The following is a 22,500-nucleotide window of genomic DNA, read 5'->3' on the forward strand; positions in this document are numbered from 1 at the left end:
ACCAATGACGTTAAGATTGTTGTCTCTAATGACATCATTAACGAATAACGTTTTGGGAGACAATGATCTGATGTTTAAAAAGCCCATATTATAGGCAGTGGGCTGTTTTTGTTAATGTTATCCGTAGTAGTAATATTAATAACGTGACCTTTATTTTGCGTCGGTTGAAAAGAGCACAGCTCCCTCCCCACATTCTACAGAGGCACTATAGAGAGCCTACTGACCAACTGCATCTCTGTCTGGACTGGAGCCTGCAGTGCCTCAGACTGGAAGTCTCTCCAGAGAGTGGTGAGGACGGCGGAAAAGATCATCAGGACTCCTCTTCCTCCTATCCAGGAGATTGCAAAAAGCCGCTGCCTGACCAGGGCTTTAGAAAATCTGCAGAGACTCCTCCCACCCCCACCAAGGACTGTTTTCACTGCTGGACTCTAGAAAGAGGTTCCGCAGCCTCCGTAGCAGAACCTCCAGGTTCTGTAACAGCTTCTTCACTCAGGCCGTAAGACTCTTGAACGCATCATAATAATCCCCTCTATTTCCTCCCAAAAATGGATTAACTGGCTGGAATATAAAGACAATATAACATACATCCATAAACGTGGATGCATATGCAAAAGTGCAATATATTTATCTGTATAGTAATCTATTTATTTATATCTGCACCTTGTTGCTCTTTTATCCTGCACAACCATGAGCTAATGCAACAACATTTCGTTCTTATCTGTACTGTAAAGTTCAAATTTGAATGACAATAAAAATGAAGTGTAAGTCTAAGAAGTTTAAGTCTGAATCTGAAGTTGATCCTACGATTTAAATTTATATATATGAATATTGATTATCGTGCTCCTTTACTAATAATAATCGGTATCAGGATCGGCCCAGTATTGCACACTCTTGGCATTCTCTGGATGAGCTTCAAGAGGTCGTCACCTGAAAGGGTTTTTACTTCACAGGTGTGCTTGAATATTGAATATTTTGTCTGTTTGACATGAAAACGACGTTTTCTTTACCAAAAATGGCACAAAACAAACAACATTTAAAAAAAAAAAATGTACAAAAAATTAAAAATGACGGGTAAATCTGAAGTTGATCTGAAAATTTTAGTTTATACATATGAATATTGATTATCGTCCTCCTTCACTACTAATAATCGGTATCAGTATCGACCCTGACAGAACCGTACGGGTCATTCTTTAGTGTGGACAATCCCGATTTAAGTTTTCTTTACCAAAAATGGCACAAAACAAACAAAAAATAACATTTAAAAATGTATAAAATTGTATAAATGACGGGTAAATCTGAAGTTGATCCTAAGATTTAAGTTTATAAACATGATTATTGATTATCGTCCTCCTTTACTAATAATCGGTATCAGAATCGCACCCTCTTGGCATTCTCCGGATGAACTTCAAGAGGTAGTCACCTGAAAGGGTTTTCACTTCACAGGTGTGCTTGAATATTGAATATTTGGTGTGTTTGCCATTAAAAAAATGAAGAATATTTTGTGTTTGCCATAAAAAAAAAGTTTTCTTTACCAAAAATGGCATAAAACAAACAACTTTCTTTTTAATAAAAAAAATGTTCAAAAACTTATAAATGACGGGTAAATCTGAAGTTGATCCTAAGATTTAAGTTTATATATATGAATATTGATTATCGTCTTCTTTCACTACTAATAATCGGTATCAGTATCGGCCCTGACAAAACCGCACGGGTCATTCTCTAGTGTGGACAATCCCGATTTAGAGGAAATAGTTTTAAATGTTTCTTGTATTTGAAAGAGTTGTTTTGAATAAAAATGAAGTGCGGGCAGCAAACACTTTGGACGTTTTCTTTCAACTCTTTTCTCCGAAGAAGACATTTTTTTATTCACCAGGGGAGTCTTAGGTCCCAGTGCAGAAGGAAACACAAAGCGAGGGAGTTCCAATCATTTATGAGTGCTGGTGATACAAAAGTGTGTTTAAAAGGAACAATCAGAGTATCTCAGAAGAGCTCGATGGGGTCGAAGAAACTCTTGTGCTGTTGCATGTCGCCCAGCTCCAGTTTCTTGCCATCGCGCGGCTGAAAGACGAAGAGGTGAACAAACTTGTCTTCTTTCACGTTAACATATTTGCCTCCTCCCACGTGCACCTGTAAACAACAACAACAACATTAATAACATTGTTATTACTACTATGTCCATGATGCTGACTGCACTTAACACTGTTGTTCTCCTTCCTTGTCCACTTTATTTCATGTCACACAGAAAAAAACGAGCCATAATGAATAATAACGACGATTATGTGAACATACTGTAGTACATCATTCAAAAGGTGCAGGACTAATATTGTGAATATACAGTACAGTAATATATACAGTACAGTAATATATACAGTACAGTAATATTTACAGTACAGGCCAAAAGTTTGGACACACCTTCTCCTCATTCAATGTGATTTATTTATTTTCATGACTATTTACATTGTAGATTGTCACATTAAACTATGAATGAACACATGTTTGCTCTGATTACCGCTTTGCACACTCTTGGCATTACACATATATGTACAAAAAATAATAACAAATCAATTTTTGGGGGTAAGTGTTGCATATTTGGTGTTTTTGCCATAAAGACAGGGTTTTATTTGACAATAAACGCATGAAACATAAAAAAAATAAAAAGTAAACTTTATATCAGGTTTGTACCAACTTTTTCCACTAAGGGCCGCAGACTGAAAAATGAAAACATGCGGCGGTCATTTTGATATCTTTCATTTTCAAAGCCAATACAATATTTATATTTCTCTTACTTTTCGGGCTTCGCACACTCTTGGCATTCTCTCTATGAGCTTCAAGAGGTCGTCACCTGAAATGGCTTTCACTTCACAGGTGTGCTTAAACCTCATGGAGAGAATGCCAAGAGTGTGCAAAGCAGTAATCAGAGCACAGGGTGGCTATTTTGAAGAAAATAGAATATAAAACAGTTATTTCACCTTTTTTTGTTAAGTACATAACTCCACATGTGTTCATTCATAGTTTTGATGTGACAATCTACAATGTAAATAGTCATGGAAATAAAGAAAACACATTGAATGAGGAGAAGGTGTCTCCAAACTTTTGGCCTGTACTGTATATATTACTGTACTGTATATTTTACTGTACTGTATATATTACTGTACTGTATATTATAACTATTTTAATGCCCATGTCCTACTGCAAATAGTTATTATTCAAGAGAATACAATTAGACAAATTGTAAGTGTTTGACAATATACTCATGTGTGATATCATGTGCGATACAAGCAGTCCTGCAGAGTGTGTCCTTGTGTGTGATACAAGCAGTTGTGCAGTGTGTTTACTTGTGTGATATCATGTGCGATACAAGCAGTCTTGCGGCGCGTTCACTTGTGTGTGACATCATGTGCGATACAAGCAGTCCTGCGGCGTGTTTACTTGTCTGTGACATCATGTGCGAGACAAGCAGCCCTGCGGCGTGTTTACTTGTCTGTGACATCATGTGCGATACAAGTAGTCCTGCGGCGTGTTTACTTGTCTGTGATATCATGTGCGATACAAAAAGTTGACAAACTGTGGACAAATGAAGCAGTAATGTAGAAGTAACAACAATGCAAGTGCACATATTTTTCAGGACTGTAGTGTTTTGTACAATTGTAATTGCAAGGTGAATAATTTAATACTCGTAAACAAGTATAATTAATCAAAATAAAATGGACTCTCTGTGATGTTGGTAAAAACTGCACGTCAATAAATATTGAACATCTTGGAAAAAAATGGGTCGGTTGGTTTGTTTTGTTGCCTCTTTTGTTGCCAAATGAAGGATTGTGGTGAGTTGAGCTCACCTTGATGGAGTAGTGGGTTCCCTCGACCTCCTGAAACAGAAAAAAGTCCAAATATGACCCAGGGGGGCGGTAGATAACAGCCAGGTAGAGAGGTAGCTGTGTGACAGACCTCATAGTAAGCACCTAAAATAATTTATATTTATTACTTAGGTTAGGGGTGAGGTTAAGGTTTTCATTGTATATTAGTGCGACCCCTCCACCCCTTTTAAGGGGACGGGCAATGTGTGCATTCGTATAGTTAGGAGGAGATGCCTTATTAAGCGGGAAAAATTAATCTGGTTTGAGCCAGGTTTCGCTAAGACCAATGACGTTAAGATTGTTGTCTCTAATGACCTCATTAACTAATAACGTTTTGGGAGACAATGATCTGATGTTTAAAAAGCCCATATTATAGGTAGTGGGCTGTTTTTGTTAATGTTATCCGTAGTAGTAATATTAATAACGTGACCTTTATTTTGCGTCGGTTGAAAAGAGCACAACTCCCTCCCCACATTCTACAGAGGCACTATAGAGAGCCTACTGACCAACTGCATCTCTGTCTGGACTGGAGCCTGCAGTGCCTCAGACTGGAAGTCTCTCCAGAGAGTGGTGAGGACGGCGGAAAAGATCATCAGGACTCCTCTTCCTCCTATCCAGGAGATCGCAAAAAGCCGCTGCCTGACCAGGGCTCAGAAAATCTGCAGAGACTCCTCCCACCCCCACCAACGACTGTTTTATTTTACTGCTGGACTCTAGAAAGAGGTTCCGCAGACTCCGTAGCAGAACCTCCAGGTTCTGTAACAGCTTCTTCACTCAGGCCGTAAGACTCTTGAACGCATCATAATAATCCCCTATATTTCCTACCAAAAATGGATTAACTGGCTGGAATATAAAGACAATATAACATACATCCATAAACGTGGATGCATATGCAAAAGTGCAATATATTTATCTGTATAGTAATCTATTTATTTATACCTGCACCTTATTGCTCTTTTATCCTGCACAACCATGAGCTAATGCGTATATTATAACTATTTTAATGCCCGTGTCCTACTGCAAATAGTTATTATATAGAATCAAGAGAATACAATTAGACAAATTGTAAGTGTTTGACAATATACTCATGTGTGATATCATGTGCGATACAAGCAGTCCTGCAGAGTGTGTCCTTGTGTGTGATACAAACAGTTGTGCAGTTTGTTTACTTGTGTGATATCATGTGCGATACAAGCAGCCCTGCGGCGTGTTTACTTGTCTGTGACATCATGTGCGATACAAGTAGTCTTGCGGCGTGTTTACTTGTCTGTGATATCATGTGCGATACAAAAAGTTGACAAAGTGTGGACAAATGAAGCAGTAATGTAGTAATAACAACAATGCAAGTGCAAATATTTTTCAGGACTGTAGTGTTTTGTACAATTGTAATTGCAAGGTGAATAATTTAATACTCGTGAATAGGGATGTCCGATAATGGCTTTTTGCCGATATCCGATATGCCGATATTGTCCAACTCTTTAATTACCGAGACCGATATCAACCGATACCGATATCAACCGATATATACAGTCGTGGAATTAACACATTATTATGCCTAATTTGGACAACCAGGTATGGTGAAGATAAGGTTGCTTTTTTTTTAAAATAAAATAAAATAAGATAAATAAATTAAAAACATTTTCTTGAATACAAAAGAAAGTAAAACAATATAAAAACAGTTACATAGAAACTAGTAATGAATGAAAATGAGTAAAATTAACTGTTAAAGGTTAGTACTATTAGTGGACCAGCAGCACGCACAATCATGTGTGCTTACGGACTGTATCCCTTGCAGACTGTATTGATATATATTGATATATAATGTAGGAACCAGAATATTAATAACAGAAAGAAACAACCCTTTTGTGTGAATGAGTGTAAATGGGGGAGGGAGTTTTTTTGGGTTGGTGCACTAATTGTAAGTGTATCTTGTGTTTTTAATGTGGATTTAATTAAAAAAAAAAAAAAAAAAAAAAAAAAAAAAAAACGATACCGATAATAAAAAAAACGATACCGATAATTTCCGATATTACATTTTAACGCATTTATTGGACGATAATATCGGCAGACCAATATTATCGGACATCTCTACTCGTAAACAAGTATAATTAATCAAAATAAAATGGACTCTCTGTGATGTTGGTAAAAAACGGCACGTCAATAAATATTGAACATCTTAAAAAAAAAATGGGTCGGTTGGTTTGTTTTGTTGCCTCTTTTGTTGCCAAATGAAGGATTGTGGTGAGTCGAGCTCACCTTGATGGAGGAGTTGGTTCCCTTGACCGCCTGAAACCTGAAGAGCATGGCAGTGAAGTCCTCAAAGGGCTTGCCGGCTTTCTTCTCCGCGTCAGGCTTCACCTGCGTGACAGGTGAACAGGCGTTACGTCCCCCCCCGACCGGGCACGTGATGACATCATAGCACGGGCGGATATTTTCACGTCGTCTACTCACTTTATCACAGATTTGCTGGACGTTTGCGTCGCCGATGTTTAACTCTAGAGGGACTTCCAAATTCATCATGATGGCGTCAGAAAAGTAAGTGGTTAATATACTGGAAGAAGAAGTATGTAGTAACTCCGGTGTGTTCCAATGTGCTTTATATACTTTTTGTACTGGGACCTTTCAACAGCACCGCCCATGAGCGCTTGTCACATGACGCTGAGTCATGGACGGTGGGGTGGAGCATCATTAAACGTCATTTAAACTCATACTAGAGTCTTTAGCTCTTATATAACTACACTTTATACCAGGGGTCACCAACCTTTTTGAAACCAAGAGCTACTTCTTGGGTAGTGATTAATGTGAAGGGCTACCAGTTTGATACACACTTAAATAAATTGCCAGAAATAGCCAATTTGCTCAATTTACCTTTAACTCTATGTTATTATTAATAATTAATGATATTTACACTTAATTGAACGGTTTAAAAGAGGAGAAAACACGAAAAAAAATGACAATTAAATTTTGAAACATAGTTTATCTCCAATTTCGACTCTTTAAAATTCAAAATTCAACCGAAAAAAAGAAGAGAAAAACTAGCTAATTCGAATCTTTTTGAAAAAATTAAAGAAAGAATTTATGGAACATCATTAGTAATTTTTCCTGATTAAGATTAATTTTAGAATTTTGATGACATGTTTTAAATAGGTTAAAATCCAATCTGCACTTTGTTAGAATATATAACAAATTGGACCAAGCTATAGTTCTAACAAAGACAAATCATTATTTCTTCTAGATTTTCCAGAACAAAAATTTTAAAAGAAATTCAAAAGACTTTGAAATAAGATTTAAATTAGATTCTACAGATTTTCTAGATTTGCCAGAATAATTTTTTTGAATTTTAATCATACTAAGTTTGAAGAAATATTTCACAAATATTCTTCGTCGAAAAAACAGAAGCTAAAATGAAGAATTAAATTAAAATGTATTTATTATTCTTTACAATTAAAAAAAATAAATTTACTTGAACATTGATTTAAATTGTCAGGAAATAAGAGGAAGGAATTTAAAAGGTAAAAAGGTATATGTGTTTAAAAATCATAAAATCATTTTTAAGGTTGTATTTTTTCTCTAAAATTGTCTTTCTGAAAGTTATAAGAAGCAAAGTAAAAAAATGAATGAATTTATTTAAACAAGTAAAGACCAAGTCTTTAAAATATTTTCTTGGATTTTCAAATTCTATTTGAGTTTTGTCTCTCTTAGAATTAAAAATGTCGAGCAAAGCGAGACCAGCTTGCTAGTAAATAAATACAATTAAAAAAATAGAGGCAGCTCACTGGTAAGTGCTGCTATTTGAGCTATTTTTAGAACAGGCCAGCGGGCTACTCATCTGGTCCTTACGGGCTACCTGGTGCCCGCGGGCACCGCGTTGGTGACCCCTGCTTTATACATTAGAGTAGTGTTGATGTTGGGAATTTAATGCACATACGCTACATAATAATCCTATTTTGCTGTGCATTTAAAGAGACAAAGTGGAAGAGTCCGAGGCCATGTAAATACAGAGCCAGATTTGACGAGGCCGATACTTTTCACATTCATTTCTATTTTCATCCGAGGACTTTGACTTTGTTGTCCAATACTGTCAACAGAGTAAGACATACGAAACAAAAGAGTAATCAGATACTTTCAATATTATTCTTCCATAAAATTGCTCATTATTTCGTGTGGATCTCATACTTCCATTGGTATCGACAACGTCGTTATCTGGATGAACTTACCCACCACAGTGAAACATATCATCAAACAAGCTGACACAACAACAAGGATGTGGAGCATACTTGTCAACCCTCCTGATTTTCCCGGGAAAGTCCCAAATTTCAGTGCCCCTCCCAAATATCTCCTGGGGCAATCATTCTTACGAATTTCTCCAGATTTCCACCCGGACAACAATATTGGGGGCGTGCCTTTAGCGTCCTCTCTCTCCTGAAACCTTCACCCTTTAACGTCCGCATGCTGTCCTCGGTCACGTCCACTTTTCCTCCACATAAACAGCGTGCCGGCCCAGTCACATAAGATCTATGGCTTTTGGAACTCAGTGCACACACAACAACCTATCTGGATTCCATAAGAGATTCGATAAGGAATCAGTTCGATAAGAGGATTCGCTAATGGCATCGACATCGATCATTTCTGAACGAACATCATATCTATCCTCCTTCTTTATCCCTCACCGCCTGATTGAATATCTCCCTAATTCTGAGGTCTTAAGGTTGGCAGGTATGGTGTGGAGATGTCCTCATTCACTATAGAAGAGATCAAATTTGGTATTTTTATAAACGACTAACATAGAAATGTTTGTCAACATTATTATGCTCCTGGCAAAATGTTTTCTACATAAATGTACATTTTCTAAATGGCTTAATGGTTTACAATTATCAATTACATCTTGGAACATGATTAAGAGTACAAAAGCCCTTAAATTGATATCTTTGTTAAAAACATTTAAAGTGATTTAGGTAGCTCTTTTTGTCTTTTTTCTATATTTTTATTATTATTATTTATTAATGTTTAATACTCTATCTGTATTTGCTTTGGTTTTCTTTCCTTGTTGTTGAAAGTGCCTTGACTGTTGAAGGAATTATAAATGTATGTTTGTTGTTCAATAAAAAAATATAAACAAAAAAAAACAAGGCCATTTTTCACAACAAGCTTTTTTATATTTGCATAGTATGTATATATTATTAATGTTGTAAATACACTTCTTTATATATCTGGAAAGGGTGGTCCTAAAGAGGGAGCCATTTTTCCGAGAAGGTAACAAATACAAGAATGTAGGAGTGTGTGTGTGTGTGTGTGTGTGTGTGTGTGTGTGTGTGTGTGTGTGTGTGTGTGTGTGTGTGTGTGTGTGTCATACACTTGTCGTCAGTTGAAGTGATTTGTGGCCCACAAATTGATTTCTGTAGAAACATTCCAAACATCAGAATCAGAAATACTTGATCAATCCCGGAGGGGAAATGACCATTTTCAGCAGAATCCCATTCAAGATCAGACAAACATTACAGGGAGACAGAACAGGATCGCTGACGGGTCTGACAACTTCCGGCGCCCCTTACAAAAAAGGTGAGATACAGGTAAACAATGGGGGGGAAATCGGTTTAAGCCTGGGCCCCTGGAGAGGGGGTCCAGGCTTAGATATCTGTGTGTGATATCATGTGCTATAAAAGCAGTCCTGCAGCGTGTTTACTTGTGTGTGATATCATGTGCGATACAAGCAGTCCTGCAGCATGTTTACTTGTATGTGATATCATGTGCGATACAAGCAGAGTGTTTACTTGTGGGTGATATCATGTGCGATACAAGCAGTCCTGCAGCGTGGTTACTTGTGTGTGATATCATTTGCGATACAAGCAACATGTTTACTTGTGTGTGATATCATGTGCGATACAAGCAGCATGTTTACTTGTGTGTGATATCATGTGCGATACAAGCAGCATGTTTACTTGTGTGTGATATCATTTGCGATACAAGCAGCATGTTTACTTGTGTGTGATATCATGTGCGATACAAGCAGCGTGTTTACTTGTGTGTGATATCATGTGCGATACAAGCAGCGTGTTTACTTGTGTGTGATATCATGTGCGATACAAGCAGCGTGTTTACTTGTGTGTGATATCATGTGCGATACAAGCAGAGTGTTTACTTGTGTGTGATATCATGCGTGATACAAGCAGTGTTTACCTGTGTGTGATATAATGTGTGATACAAGCAGCGTGTTTACTTGTGTGTGATATCATGTGCGATATAAGCAGAGTGTTTACTTGTGTGTGATATCATGTGCGATACAAGCAGAGTGTTTACTTGTGTGTGTGATATCATGTGCGATACAAGCTGCGTGTTTACCTGTGTGTGATATCATGTGCGATACAAGCAGCGTGTTTAATTGTGTGTGATATAATGTGCGATACAAGCAGCGTGTTTACTTGTGTGTGATATCATGTGCGATACAAGCTGCGTGTTTACCTGTGTGTGATATCATGTGCGATACAAGCAGCGTGTTTACTTGTGTGTGATATCATGTGCGATACAAGCAGAGTGTTTACTTGTGTGTGACATCATGTGCGATACAAGCAGCGTGTTTATTTGTGTGTGATATCATGTGCGATACAAGCAGAGTGTTTACTTGTGTGTGATATCATGTGCGATACAAGCAGAGTGTTTACTTGTGTGTGATATCATGTGCGATACAAGCTGTGTGTTTACCTGTGTGTGATATCATGTGCGATACAAGCAGCGTGTTTACTTGTGTGTGATATCATGTGCGATACAAGCAGAGTGTTTACTTGTGGGTGATATCATGTGCGATACAAGCAGCGTGTTTACTTGTGTGTGATATCATGTGCGATACAAGCAGAGTGTTTACTTGTGTGTGATATCATGTGCGATACAAGCAGCGTGTTTACTTGTGTGTGATATCATGTGCGATACAAGCAGCGTGTTTACTTGTGTGTGATATCATGTGCGATACAAGCAGCGTGTTTACTTGTGTGTGATTTTACCCCCAAAAATGTTCATAGTGGAATATTTGAAGTGAAGTAATTGTAACCTTAAATAAATCATTCAGAACAACATTGATTTTGATTCATTATTATTTATTAAACAAAATAAAATAAAACAAATCCCACTAACATAGATTTACCCATCGGTTTTAACTTTTTATTAATTTTTAAGGTATTTGTTTGTTTGTTTGTTTTATGCCATTTTGAAAGAAAACTTAGTTTTTATGGCAAACACACCAAATATGCAATATTTTAACCTGAAAAAAAAGTGGAATGTTTGAATAGAAGTAATCGGAGCTTTGAATATGTCAATAATTCATAACAACATTGGTTTTGATTCATTATTATTTTTGAGCAACAGCAGTTTTAAAGACAAAAACATCCTGCATGGCAGCTTTGTTTCGATTAGTGTCAACATTGCAACTTTTTATTCTTACGTTTGCTCTTTTATTACATGTATTTATGTTGTTTTGTAATAATATTTGTAGAAGGTGCCGTGAGTATTTAAAAAATGACACTTGCAATGTGTGGTAAAAAAAAAAAGTGCAAGATACTTTTGAAGAGGCTGTGACATGTTGGAGCTTCGACTTGTTAGCTGTTTTTTTGTCTTTGTGATGGTGACCTTTGGGCATCATTCAGCCTTCATTATTTCATGATTCATTCAAATAACCTGACAGAGATGGACGGACATGACGACAAAATGATGACAAAAATGCAAACTTTGTGTCGATATCTTGACAAATATGAGATGATTCTATAAGTCAAGAAGGTGAGGCAGCAGCTCACACATTCTCATACTTTCTGCAACATCCAGGAGGAAATGATGTTGACAAATGTCTCAACTATAATCTACGTGAAGGAGCCCACAATTGTTTTTATTGAAATGTTGACAATATTTCAGGAGGAAACCTTACAATGTATTAAATCCATAAAGTGTTATAAAATGGAGCAGATGAGTTATTGTGATGGAGAGAAATGTCACATTTTGACCTATTTTATTTTGAAATAAAATGTTGACGCTCCTCTTAGACACTCTGCAGGACTGCTTGTATCGCACATGATATGACACAAGTAAACACTTTGCTCGTATCGCACATGATATCACACACAAGTAAACACGCTGCTTGTATCGCACATGCTATCACACACAAGTAAACACTCTGCTTGTATCGCACATGCTATCACACACAAGTAAACACTCTGCTTGTATCGCACATGATATCACAGACAAGTAAACATTCTGCTTGTATCGCACATTATATCACACACAGGTAAACACTCTGCTTGTATCGCACATTATATCACACACAGGTAAACAATCTGCTTGCATCGCACATTATATCACACACAGATAAACACTCAGCTTGTATCGCACATGATAACACACACAGGTAAACACGCTGCTTGTATCGCACATGATATCACACACAGGTAAACACGCTGCTTGTATCGCACATGATATCACACACAAGTAAACACTCTGCTTGTATCGCACATAATATCACACACAAGGAAACACTCTGTTTGTATCGCACATGATATCACACAAAAGTAAACACGCTGCTTGTATCGCACATGATATCACACACAAGTAAACACTCTGCTTGTATCGCACATGATATCACACACAAGTAAACACGCTGCTTGTATCGCACATGATATCACACACAGGTAAACACGCTGCTTGTATCGCACATGATATCACACACAGGTAAACACACTGCTTGTATCGCACATGATATCACACACAAGTAAACACGCTGCTTGTACCGCACATGATATCACACACAAGTAAACACGCTGCTTGTATCGCACATGATATCACACACAGGTAAACACACTGCTTGTATCGCACATGATATCACACACAGGTAAACACACTGATTGTATCGCACATGATATCACACACAAGTAAACACGCTGCTTGTATCGCACATGATATCACACACAAGTAAACACGCTGCTTGTATCGCACATGATATCACACACAGGTAAACACACTGCTTGTATCGCACATGATATCACACACAAGTATACACGCTGCTTGTATCGCACATGATATCACACACAAGTAAACACGCTGCAGGACTGCTTTTATAGCACATGATATCACACACAAGTAAACACTGTGCTTGTATCGCACATGATATCACACACAAGTAAACACTCTGCAGGACTGCTTTTATAGCACATGATATCACACACAAGTAAACACTGTGCTTGTATCGCACATGATATCACACACAAGTAAACACGCTGCAGGACTACTTTTATAGCACATGATATCACACACAAGTAAACACGCTGCTTGTATCGCACATGATATCACACACAAGTAAACACGCTGCAGGACTGCTTTTATAGCACATGATATCACACACAAGTAAACAGGCTGTATGTATCGCACATGATATCACACACAAGTAAACACGCTGCAGGACTGCTTTTATAGCACATGATATCACACACAGATATCTAAGCCTGGACCCCCTCTCCAGGGGCCCAGGCTTAGACCGATCCCCCCCATTGTTTACCTGTATCTCACCTTTTTTGTAAAGAGCGCTGGAAGTTGTCAGACCGTCAGCGATCCTGTTCTGTCTCCCTGTAATGTTTGTCTGATCTTGAATGGGATTCTGCTGAAAATGGTCATTTCCCCTCCGGGATTGATCAAGTATTTCTGATTCTGATGTTTGGAATGTTTCTGCAGAAATCAATTTGTGGGCCACAAATCACTTCAACTGACGACAAGTCTATGACACACACACACACACACACACACGCACGCACGCACGCACGCACGCACGCACGCACGCACGCACGCACGCACGCACGCACACACACACACACACACACACACACACACACACACACACACACACACACACACACTCCTACATTCTTGTATTTGTTACCTTCTCTGAAAAAATGCCCACCTCTTTAGGACCACCCTTTCCAGATATATAAAGAAGTGTATTTACAACATTAATAATATGTACATACTATGCAAATATAAAAAAGCTTGTTGTGAAAAATGGCCTTGTTTTTTTTTTGTTTATATTTTTTTATTGAACAACAAACATACATTTATAATTCCTTCAACAGTCAAGGCACTTTCAACAACAAGGAAAGAAAACCAAAGCAAATACAGATAGACTATTAAATATTGATAAATAATAATAATAAAAAATATAGAAAAAAGACAAAAAGAGCTACCTAAATTACTTTAAATGTTTTTAACAAAGATATCAATTTAAGGGCTTTTGTACTCTTAATCATGTTCCAAGATGTAATTGATAATTGTAAACCATTAAGCCATTTAGAAAATGTACATTTATGTAGAAAACATTTTGCCAGGAGCATAATAATGTTGACAAACATTTCTATGTTAGTCGTTTATAAAAATACCAAATTTGATCTCTTCTATAGTGAATGAGGACATCTCCACACCATACCTGCCAACCTTAAGACCTCAGAATTAGGGAGATATTCAATCAGGCGGTGAGGGATAAAGAAGGAGGATAGGGATGATGTTGGTTAAGAAATGATCGATGTCGATGCCATTAGCGAATCCTCTTGGACTCATGGATACAACTTAGTAATAAACAGAGAAAGAATAACCAACCATGGATGACAAAAGGATTAAAAAATGCTTGTAAGAAGAAGAATACACTATATAGAGAATTTATAGCACAAAGAACTATAGAGGCAGAAATTAAGTACAAAAAGTATAAAAACAAGTTAACAGAAATACTACGATCATGTAGAAAAGAATATTACAGTGAATTATTGGACAGGAACAAAAATAATATGAGAGCAACATGGGGCATCCTCAATAGCATTATTAAAAATGGCACAAAGGGGGACTACCCTCAATACTTTTTAGACGGAAATAAAAACAATGACAACACAAAGGAAGTAGTTGAAAGCTTCAATAATTATTTTGTAAATATTGGACCAAAATTGGAAGAAAGGATTCCAGACCCAGTTCCAATTGAGGACTATAATGATACCATAGAGCGAAATCCCAACTCCATGTTCCTCAGTAATGTGACACAGGAGGAAATAGTTACAATCGTGAAAAAATGTAAATCTAAGACTTCAACTGATTGTAATGGAATTGATATGGATACGATAAAAAAGGTTATAGAAGAGATCTCAGGACCATTAATGTATATTAGTAACCTATCATTTCAAACAGGTACATTTCCAAACAAAATGAAAATAGCTAAAGTTGCACCAATTTATAAGACTGGAGATAAACATCAATTTACAAATTATAGACCTGTTTCTTTACTTCCACAATTTTCTAAAATCATTGAAAAACTGTTCAATAACAGATTAGAAAGTTTCATAAATAAAAATAGAATACTCGAAGAGAACCAATATGGATACAGAGCTAATGTCTCAACTTCAATGGCTTTAATTGAAATTACAGAAGAAATTACCAATGCAATAGACAGTAAAAAATGTGCAGCGGCAGTTTTTATGGATCTAACTAAAGCATTTGACACAATTAATCACAATATTTTAATCAAAAAACTAGAACGATATGGCATCAGAGGGTTAGTCTTAAACTGGATAAGAAGTTATCTAACGAACAGGAAACAATACGTGAAGCTAGGCGAACACACGTCTACAAAGCTAAATATATCCTGTGGTGTACCTCAGGGATCAATACTAGGACCTAAATTATTCAATCTCTATATAAATGACATTTGTAAAGTTACAAAAGATTTAAAGTTAGTATTATTTGCGGATGATACAACAGCGTTTTGTTCAGGAGAGAACACACAGGAGATAATACAAATAATAACAGAAGAAATTAACAAATTAAAAAGATGGTTTGACAAAAACAGACTATCGTTGAATCTTAGTAAAACTAAAATAATGCTATTTGGTAACAGTAGAAGAGAAAGTCAAACACAAATACAAATAGACGGAATAGAAATTGAAAGAGTAAATGAAACCAAATTTCTAGGTATAATGATTGATGATAAATTGAACTGGAAATCTCACGTAAAAAATATACAACATAAAGTTGCAAGAAACACGTCAATAATGAATAAAGCAAAACATGTTCTAGACAAAAAATCACTTCATAGTCTATACTGCTCACTAGTGTTACCATATCTGAGCTACTGTGTAGAAATATGGGGAAATAATTACAAAAGTACACTTCATTCATTAACGGTGTTACAAAAAAGATCAGTTAGAATAATACATCATGTTGGATATAGAGAACATACAAATCCTTTATTTATTGAATCAAAAATACTGAAATTCCATGACATAGTGAATTTGCAAACAGCTAAAATTATGCACAAAGCAAACTATAACCTGCTAGCCAAGAATATACAACAATTCTTCTCAACAAAAGAGGAGAAATATAATCTTAGAGAAAAATGTAATTTAAAACATTTGTACGCACGTACAACACTTAAGACCTCCAGTATATCAGTATGTGGAATTAAATTATGGAATGGATTAAGCAAAGCAATCAAACAATGTACTAATATGATCCACTTCAAGAAACTCTTCAAACTTAAAGTGTTTACAAAGTACAAAGAATAAGAACCATGACAAACATTTTCAATTTATTTCATCCATCCATTCATTCATTCTTAAAGTAATCTTACTTATCTCATCATATGAAATATGACTTTCTTCACCAATTATCATTATTAAATTCTTACTATTATTTATTTATTTATTTTTATTGTGATTACATATGGAGTTTATTGTGAATAAATTGAGAACAGGAAGTGAATGAAAAAGGTTCAGCAACTGTTATGTAAAGAAAAGGGGTAGGATCTAAATAAGCTCTGCTTCTTCCTACTCCTTTTCGAACATGTTGAAAAGAGAAACTGGAAATTGTGATGTATCATGTTGTATGCTTGCATGTTCGAAATAAACTCAAACTCTAACTCTAGCTCTCTAACTCTTATCGAACCGATTCCGTATCGAATCTCTTATGGAATCCAGATAGGTTGTTGTGTGTGCACTGAGTTCCAAAAGCCATAGATCTTATGTGACTGGGCCGGCACGCTGTTTATGTGGAGGAAAAGTGGACGTGACCGAGGACAGCATGCGGACGTTAAAGGGTGAAGGTTTCAGGTGAGAGAGGACGCTAAAGGCACGCCCCCAATATTGTTGTCCGGGTGGAAATCTGGAGAAATTCGTAAGAATGATTGCCCCAGGAGATATTTGGGAGGGGCACTGAAATTTGGGACTCTCCCAAAAAAATCAGGAGGGCTGGCAAGTATGCTCCACATCCTTGTTGTTGTGTCAGCTTGTTTGATGATATGTTTCACTGTGGTGGGTAATTTAATCCAGTTAACGACGTTGTCGATACCAATGGAAGTATGAGATCCACACGAAACGATGAGCAATTTTATGGAAGAATAATATTGAAAGTATCTGATTACTCTTTTGTTCCGTATGTCTTACTCTGTTGACAGTATTGGACAACAAAGTCAAAATCCTCGAATGAAAATAGAAATGAATGTGAAAAGTATCGGCTTCGTCAAATCTGGCTCTGTATTTACATGGCCTCGGACTCTTCCACTTTGTCTCTTTGGAGGCACAGCAAAATAGGATTATTATGTAGCGTATGTGCATTAAATTCCCAACAATAACACTACTCTAATGTATAAAGTGTAGTTATATAGGAGCTAAAGACTCTAGTATGAGTTTAAATGACGTTTAATGATGCTCCACCCCCCGGTCCATGACTCATGGGCGGTGCTGTTTAAAGGTCCCAGTACAAAAAGTATACAAAGCACATTGGAACACACCGGAGTTACTACATACTTCTTCTTCCAGTATATTAACCACTTACTTACCTGCTGCCATCATGATGCCAGGAGGCCTCTCAGAGTTGAAGATCGGCGACGCAGACGTCCAGCAAATCTGTGACAGCGTGAGTAGACGACGTGAAAATATCCGCTCGTGCTATGACGTCATTACGTGCCCGGTCGGGGGGGACGTAACGCCTGTTCACCTGTCACGCAGGTGAAGCCTGACGCGGAGAAGACAGCCAACAGGTCCTTTAAGAACTTCACTGCCATGCTCTACAAGACTCAGCTGGTCGCCGGAACCAACTACTTCATCAAGGTGAGCTCCACTCACCACAATCCTTCATTTGGCAACAAAAGAGGCAACAAAACAAACCAGCCGACCCTTTTTTTCCCAAGATGTTCAATATTTATTGACATGCAGTTTTTTACCAACATCACCGAGAGTCCATTTTATTTTGATTAATTATACTTGTTTACGAGTATTAAATTATTCACCTTGCAATTACAATTGTACAAAACACTACAGTCCTGAAAAATATTTGCACTTGCATTGTTGTTATTACTACATTACTGCTTCATTTGTCCACACTTTGTCAACTTCTTGTATCGCACATGATATCACAGACAAGTAAACACGCCGCAAGACTACTTGTATCACACATGATATCACAGACAAGTAAACACGCCGCAGGACTACTTGTATCGCACATGATGTCACAGACAAGTAAACACGCCGCAGGACTACTTGTATCGCACATGATGTCACAGACAAGTAAACACGCCGCAGGACTACTTGTATCGCACATGATATCACAGACAAGTAAACACGCCGCAGGACTACTTGTATCACACATGATGTCACAGACAAGTAAACACGCCGCAGGACTACTTGTATCACACATGATATCACAGACAAGTAAACACGCCGCAGGACTTGTATCACACATGATGTCACAGACAAGTAAACACGCCGCAGGACTACTTGTATCGCACATGATGTCACAGACAAGTAAACACGCCGCAGGACTACTTGTATCGCACATGATGTCACAGACAAGTAAACACGCCGCAGGACTACTTGTATCGCACATGATATCACAGACAAGTAAACACGCCGCAGGACTACTTGTATCACACATGATGTCACAGACAAGTAAACACGCCGCAGGACTACTTGTATCACACATGATATCACAGACAAGTAAACACGCCGCAGGACTTGTATCACACATGATGTCACAGACAAGTAAACACGCCGCAGGACTACTTGTATCACACATGATGTCACAGACAAGTAAACACGCCGCAGGACTACTTGTATCACACAGGATGTCACAGACAAGTAAAAACGCCGCAGGACTACTTGTATCGCACATGATATCACAGACAAGTAAACACGCCGCAGGACTACTTGTATCACACATGATGTCACAGACAAGTAAACACGCCGCAGGACTACTTGTATCGCACATGATGTCACAGACAAGTAAACACGCCGCAGGACTACTTGTATCGCACATGATGTCACAGACAAGTAAACACGCCGCAGGACTACTTGTATCGCACATGATGTCACAGACAAGTAAACACGCCGCAGGACTACTTGTATCACACATGATGTCACAGACAAGTAAACACGCCGCAGGACTACTTGTATCGCACATGATGTCACAGACAAGTAAACACGCCGCAGGACTACTTGTATCACACATGATGTCACAGACAAGTAAACACGCCGCAGGACTACTTGTATCGCACATGATGTCACAGACAAGTAAACACGCCGCAGGACTGCTTGTATCGCACATGATGTCACAGACAAGTAAACACGCCGCAGGACTGCTTGTATCGCACATGATGTCACAGACAAGTAAACACGCCGCAGGACTGCTTGTATCGCACATGATGTCACAGACAAGTAAACACGCCGCAGGACTACTTGTATCGCACATGATGTCACAGACAAGTAAACACGCCGCAGGACTACTTGTATCACACATGATGTCACAGACAAGTAAACACGCCGCAGGACTACTTGTATCGCACATGATATCACAGACAAGTAAACACGCCGCAGGACTACTTGTATCGCACATGATATCACAGACAAATAAACACGCCGCAGGACTACTTGTATCGCACATGATGTCACAGACAAGTAAACACGCCGCAGGACTACTTGTATCGCACATGATGTCACAGACAAGTAAACACGCCGCAGGACTACTTGTATCACACATGATGTCACAGACAAGTAAACACGCCGCAGGACTACTTGTATCGCACATGATGTCACGGACAAGTAAACACGCCGCAGGACTACTTGTATCGCACATGATGTCACAGACAAGTAAACACGCCGCAGGGCTACTTGTATCGCACATGATGTCACAGACAAGTAAACACGCCGCAGGACTACTTGTATCGCACATGATGTCACAGACAAGTAAACACGCCGCAGGACTGCTTGTATCGCACATGATGTCACAGACAAGTAAACACGCCGCAGGACTACTTGTATCGCACATGATGTCACAGACAAGTAAACACGCCGCAGGACTACTTGTATCGCACATGATGTCACAGACAAGTAAACACGCCGCAGGACTACTTGTATCACACATGATGTCACAGACAAGTAAACACGCCGCAGGACTACTTGTATCGCACATGATGTCACAGACAAGTAAACACGCCGCAGGACTACTTGTATCGCACATGATATCACAGACAAGTAAACACGCCGCAGGACTACTTGTATCGCACATGATGTCACACACAAGTAAACACGCCGCAGGACTACTTGTATCACACATGATGTCACAGACAAGTAAACACGCCGCAGGACTACTTGTATCGCACATGATGTCACAGACAAGTAAACACGCCGCAGGGCTACTTGTATCGCACATGATGTCACAGACAAGTAAACACGCCGCAGGACTACTTGTATCGCACATGATGTCACAGACAAGTAAACACGCCGCAGGACTGCTTGTATCGCACATGATGTCACAGACAAGTAAACACGCCGCGGGACTACTTGTATCGCACATGATATCACAGACAAGTAAACACGCCGCAGGACTACTTGTATCGCACATGATGTCACGGACAAGTAAACACGCCGCAGGACTACTTGTATCGCACATGATGTCACAGACAAGTAAACACGCCGCAGGACTACTTGTATCGCACATGATGTCACAGACAAGTAAACACGCCGCAGGACTACTTGTATCGCACATGATGTCACAGACAAGTAAACACGCCGCAGGACTACTTGTATCGCACATGATGTCACAGACAAGTAAACACGCCGCAGGACTACTTGTATCGCACATGATATCACAGACAAGTAAACACGCCGCAGGACTACTTGTATCGCACATGATGTCACAGACAAGTAAACACGCCGCAGGGCTACTTGTATCGCACATGATGTCACAGACAAGTAAACACGCCGCAGGACTACTTGTATCGCACATGATGTCACAGACAAGTAAACACGCCGCAGGACTGCTTGTATCGCACATGATGTCACAGACAAGTAAACACGCCGCGGGACTACTTGTATCGCACATGATATCACAGACAAGTAAACACGCCGCAGGACTACTTGTATCGCACATGATGTCACGGACAAGTAAACACGCCGCAGGACTACTTGTATCGCACATGATGTCACAGACAAGTAAACACGCCGCAGGACTACTTGTATCGCACATGATGTCACAGACAAGTAAACACGCCGCAGGACTACTTGTATCGCACATGATGTCACAGACAAGTAAACACGCCGCAGGACTACTTGTATCGCACATGATGTCACAGACAAGTAAACACGCCGCAGGACTACTTGTATCGCACATGATATCACAGACAAGTAAACACGCCGCAGGACTACTTGTATCACACATGATGTCACAGACAAGTAAACACGCCGCAGGACTACTTGTATCGCACATGATATCACAGACAAGTAAACACGCCGCAGGACTACTTGTATCACACATGATGTCACAGACAAGTAAACACGCCGCAGGACTACTTGTATCACACATGATGTCACAGACAAGTAAACATGCCGCAGGACTACTTGTATCGCACATGATGTCACAGACAAGTAAACACGCCGCAGGACTACTTGTATCACACATGATATCACAGACAAGTAAACACGCCGCAGGACTACTTGTATCACACATGATGTCACAGACAAGTAAACACGCCGCAGGACTACTTGTATCGCACATGATGTCACAGACAAGTAAACACGCCGCAGGACTACTTGTATCGCACATGATATCACAGACAAGTAAACACGCCGCAGGACTACTTGTATCGCACATGATGTCACACACAAGTAAACACGCCGCAGGACTACTTGTATCACACATGATGTCACAGACAAGTAAACACGCCGCAAGACTGCTTGTATCGCACATGATGTCACACACAAGTAAACGCGCCGCAGGACTACTTGTATCGCACATGATGTCACAGACAAGTAAACACGCCGCAGGGCTGCTTGTATCGCACATGATGTCACAGACAAGTAAACACGCCGCAGGACTGCTTGCATCGCACATGATGTCACACACAAGTAAACGCGCCGCAAGACTGCTTGTATCGCACATGATATCACACAAGAAAACACACTGCACAACTGTTTGTATCACACACAAGGACACACTCTGCAGGACTGCTTGTATCGCACATGATGTCACACATGAGTATATTGTCAAACACTTACAATTTGTCTAATTGTATTCTTTTGATTCTATATAATAACTATTTGCAGTAGGACATGGGCATTAAAATAGTTATAATATACAGTACAGTAATATATAC

The 22,500-nt window shown here is 38.8% G+C and overlaps 2 protein-coding genes across 2 annotated transcripts in view; one reads left to right on the forward strand and one right to left on the reverse strand.

The window, feature by feature from the left end:
- Window positions 1-1,923: 1,923 nt before the first annotated feature.
- Window positions 1,924-17,704, reverse strand: LOC133630541 (cystatin-B-like). Its single transcript, XM_062022154.1, has 6 exons — window positions 17,692-17,704; window positions 13,395-13,448; window positions 6,306-6,358; window positions 6,111-6,212; window positions 3,837-3,866; window positions 1,924-2,127 (listed from the first exon to the last, which is right to left on the reverse strand). The coding sequence occupies exons 1-6, from the start codon at window positions 17,702-17,704 to the stop codon at window positions 1,981-1,983; spliced, it is 399 nt and encodes a 132-aa protein (XP_061878138.1). The 3' UTR covers window positions 1,924-1,980.
- Window positions 17,703-22,500, forward strand: part of LOC133630542 (cystatin-B-like) — a 9,069-nt gene continuing 4,271 nt past the window's right edge. The window contains exons 1-2 of the mRNA XM_062022155.1: window positions 17,703-17,768; window positions 17,861-17,962. Coding sequence (XP_061878139.1) covers window positions 17,703-17,768; window positions 17,861-17,962 — 168 coding nt within the window. The remainder of the gene's footprint in view (window positions 17,769-17,860; window positions 17,963-22,500) is intronic.

This window comes from Entelurus aequoreus, linkage group LG15 (assembly GCF_033978785.1).
Source record: "Entelurus aequoreus isolate RoL-2023_Sb linkage group LG15, RoL_Eaeq_v1.1, whole genome shotgun sequence".
NCBI classification, from domain to species: domain Eukaryota; kingdom Metazoa; phylum Chordata; class Actinopteri; order Syngnathiformes; family Syngnathidae; genus Entelurus; species Entelurus aequoreus.

Coding starts and splice junctions, on each gene's coding strand:
- LOC133630541 (XM_062022154.1), bottom strand. Junction 6,213..6,305: donor TCCAGCAAATCTGTGATAAA/GTGAGTAGACGA, acceptor CCTGTCACGCAG/GTGAAGCCTGACGCGGAGAA. Junction 2,128..3,836: donor GAACCCACTACTCCATCAAG/GTGAGCTCAACT, acceptor TGTTGTTTACAG/GTGCACGTGGGAGGAGGCAA.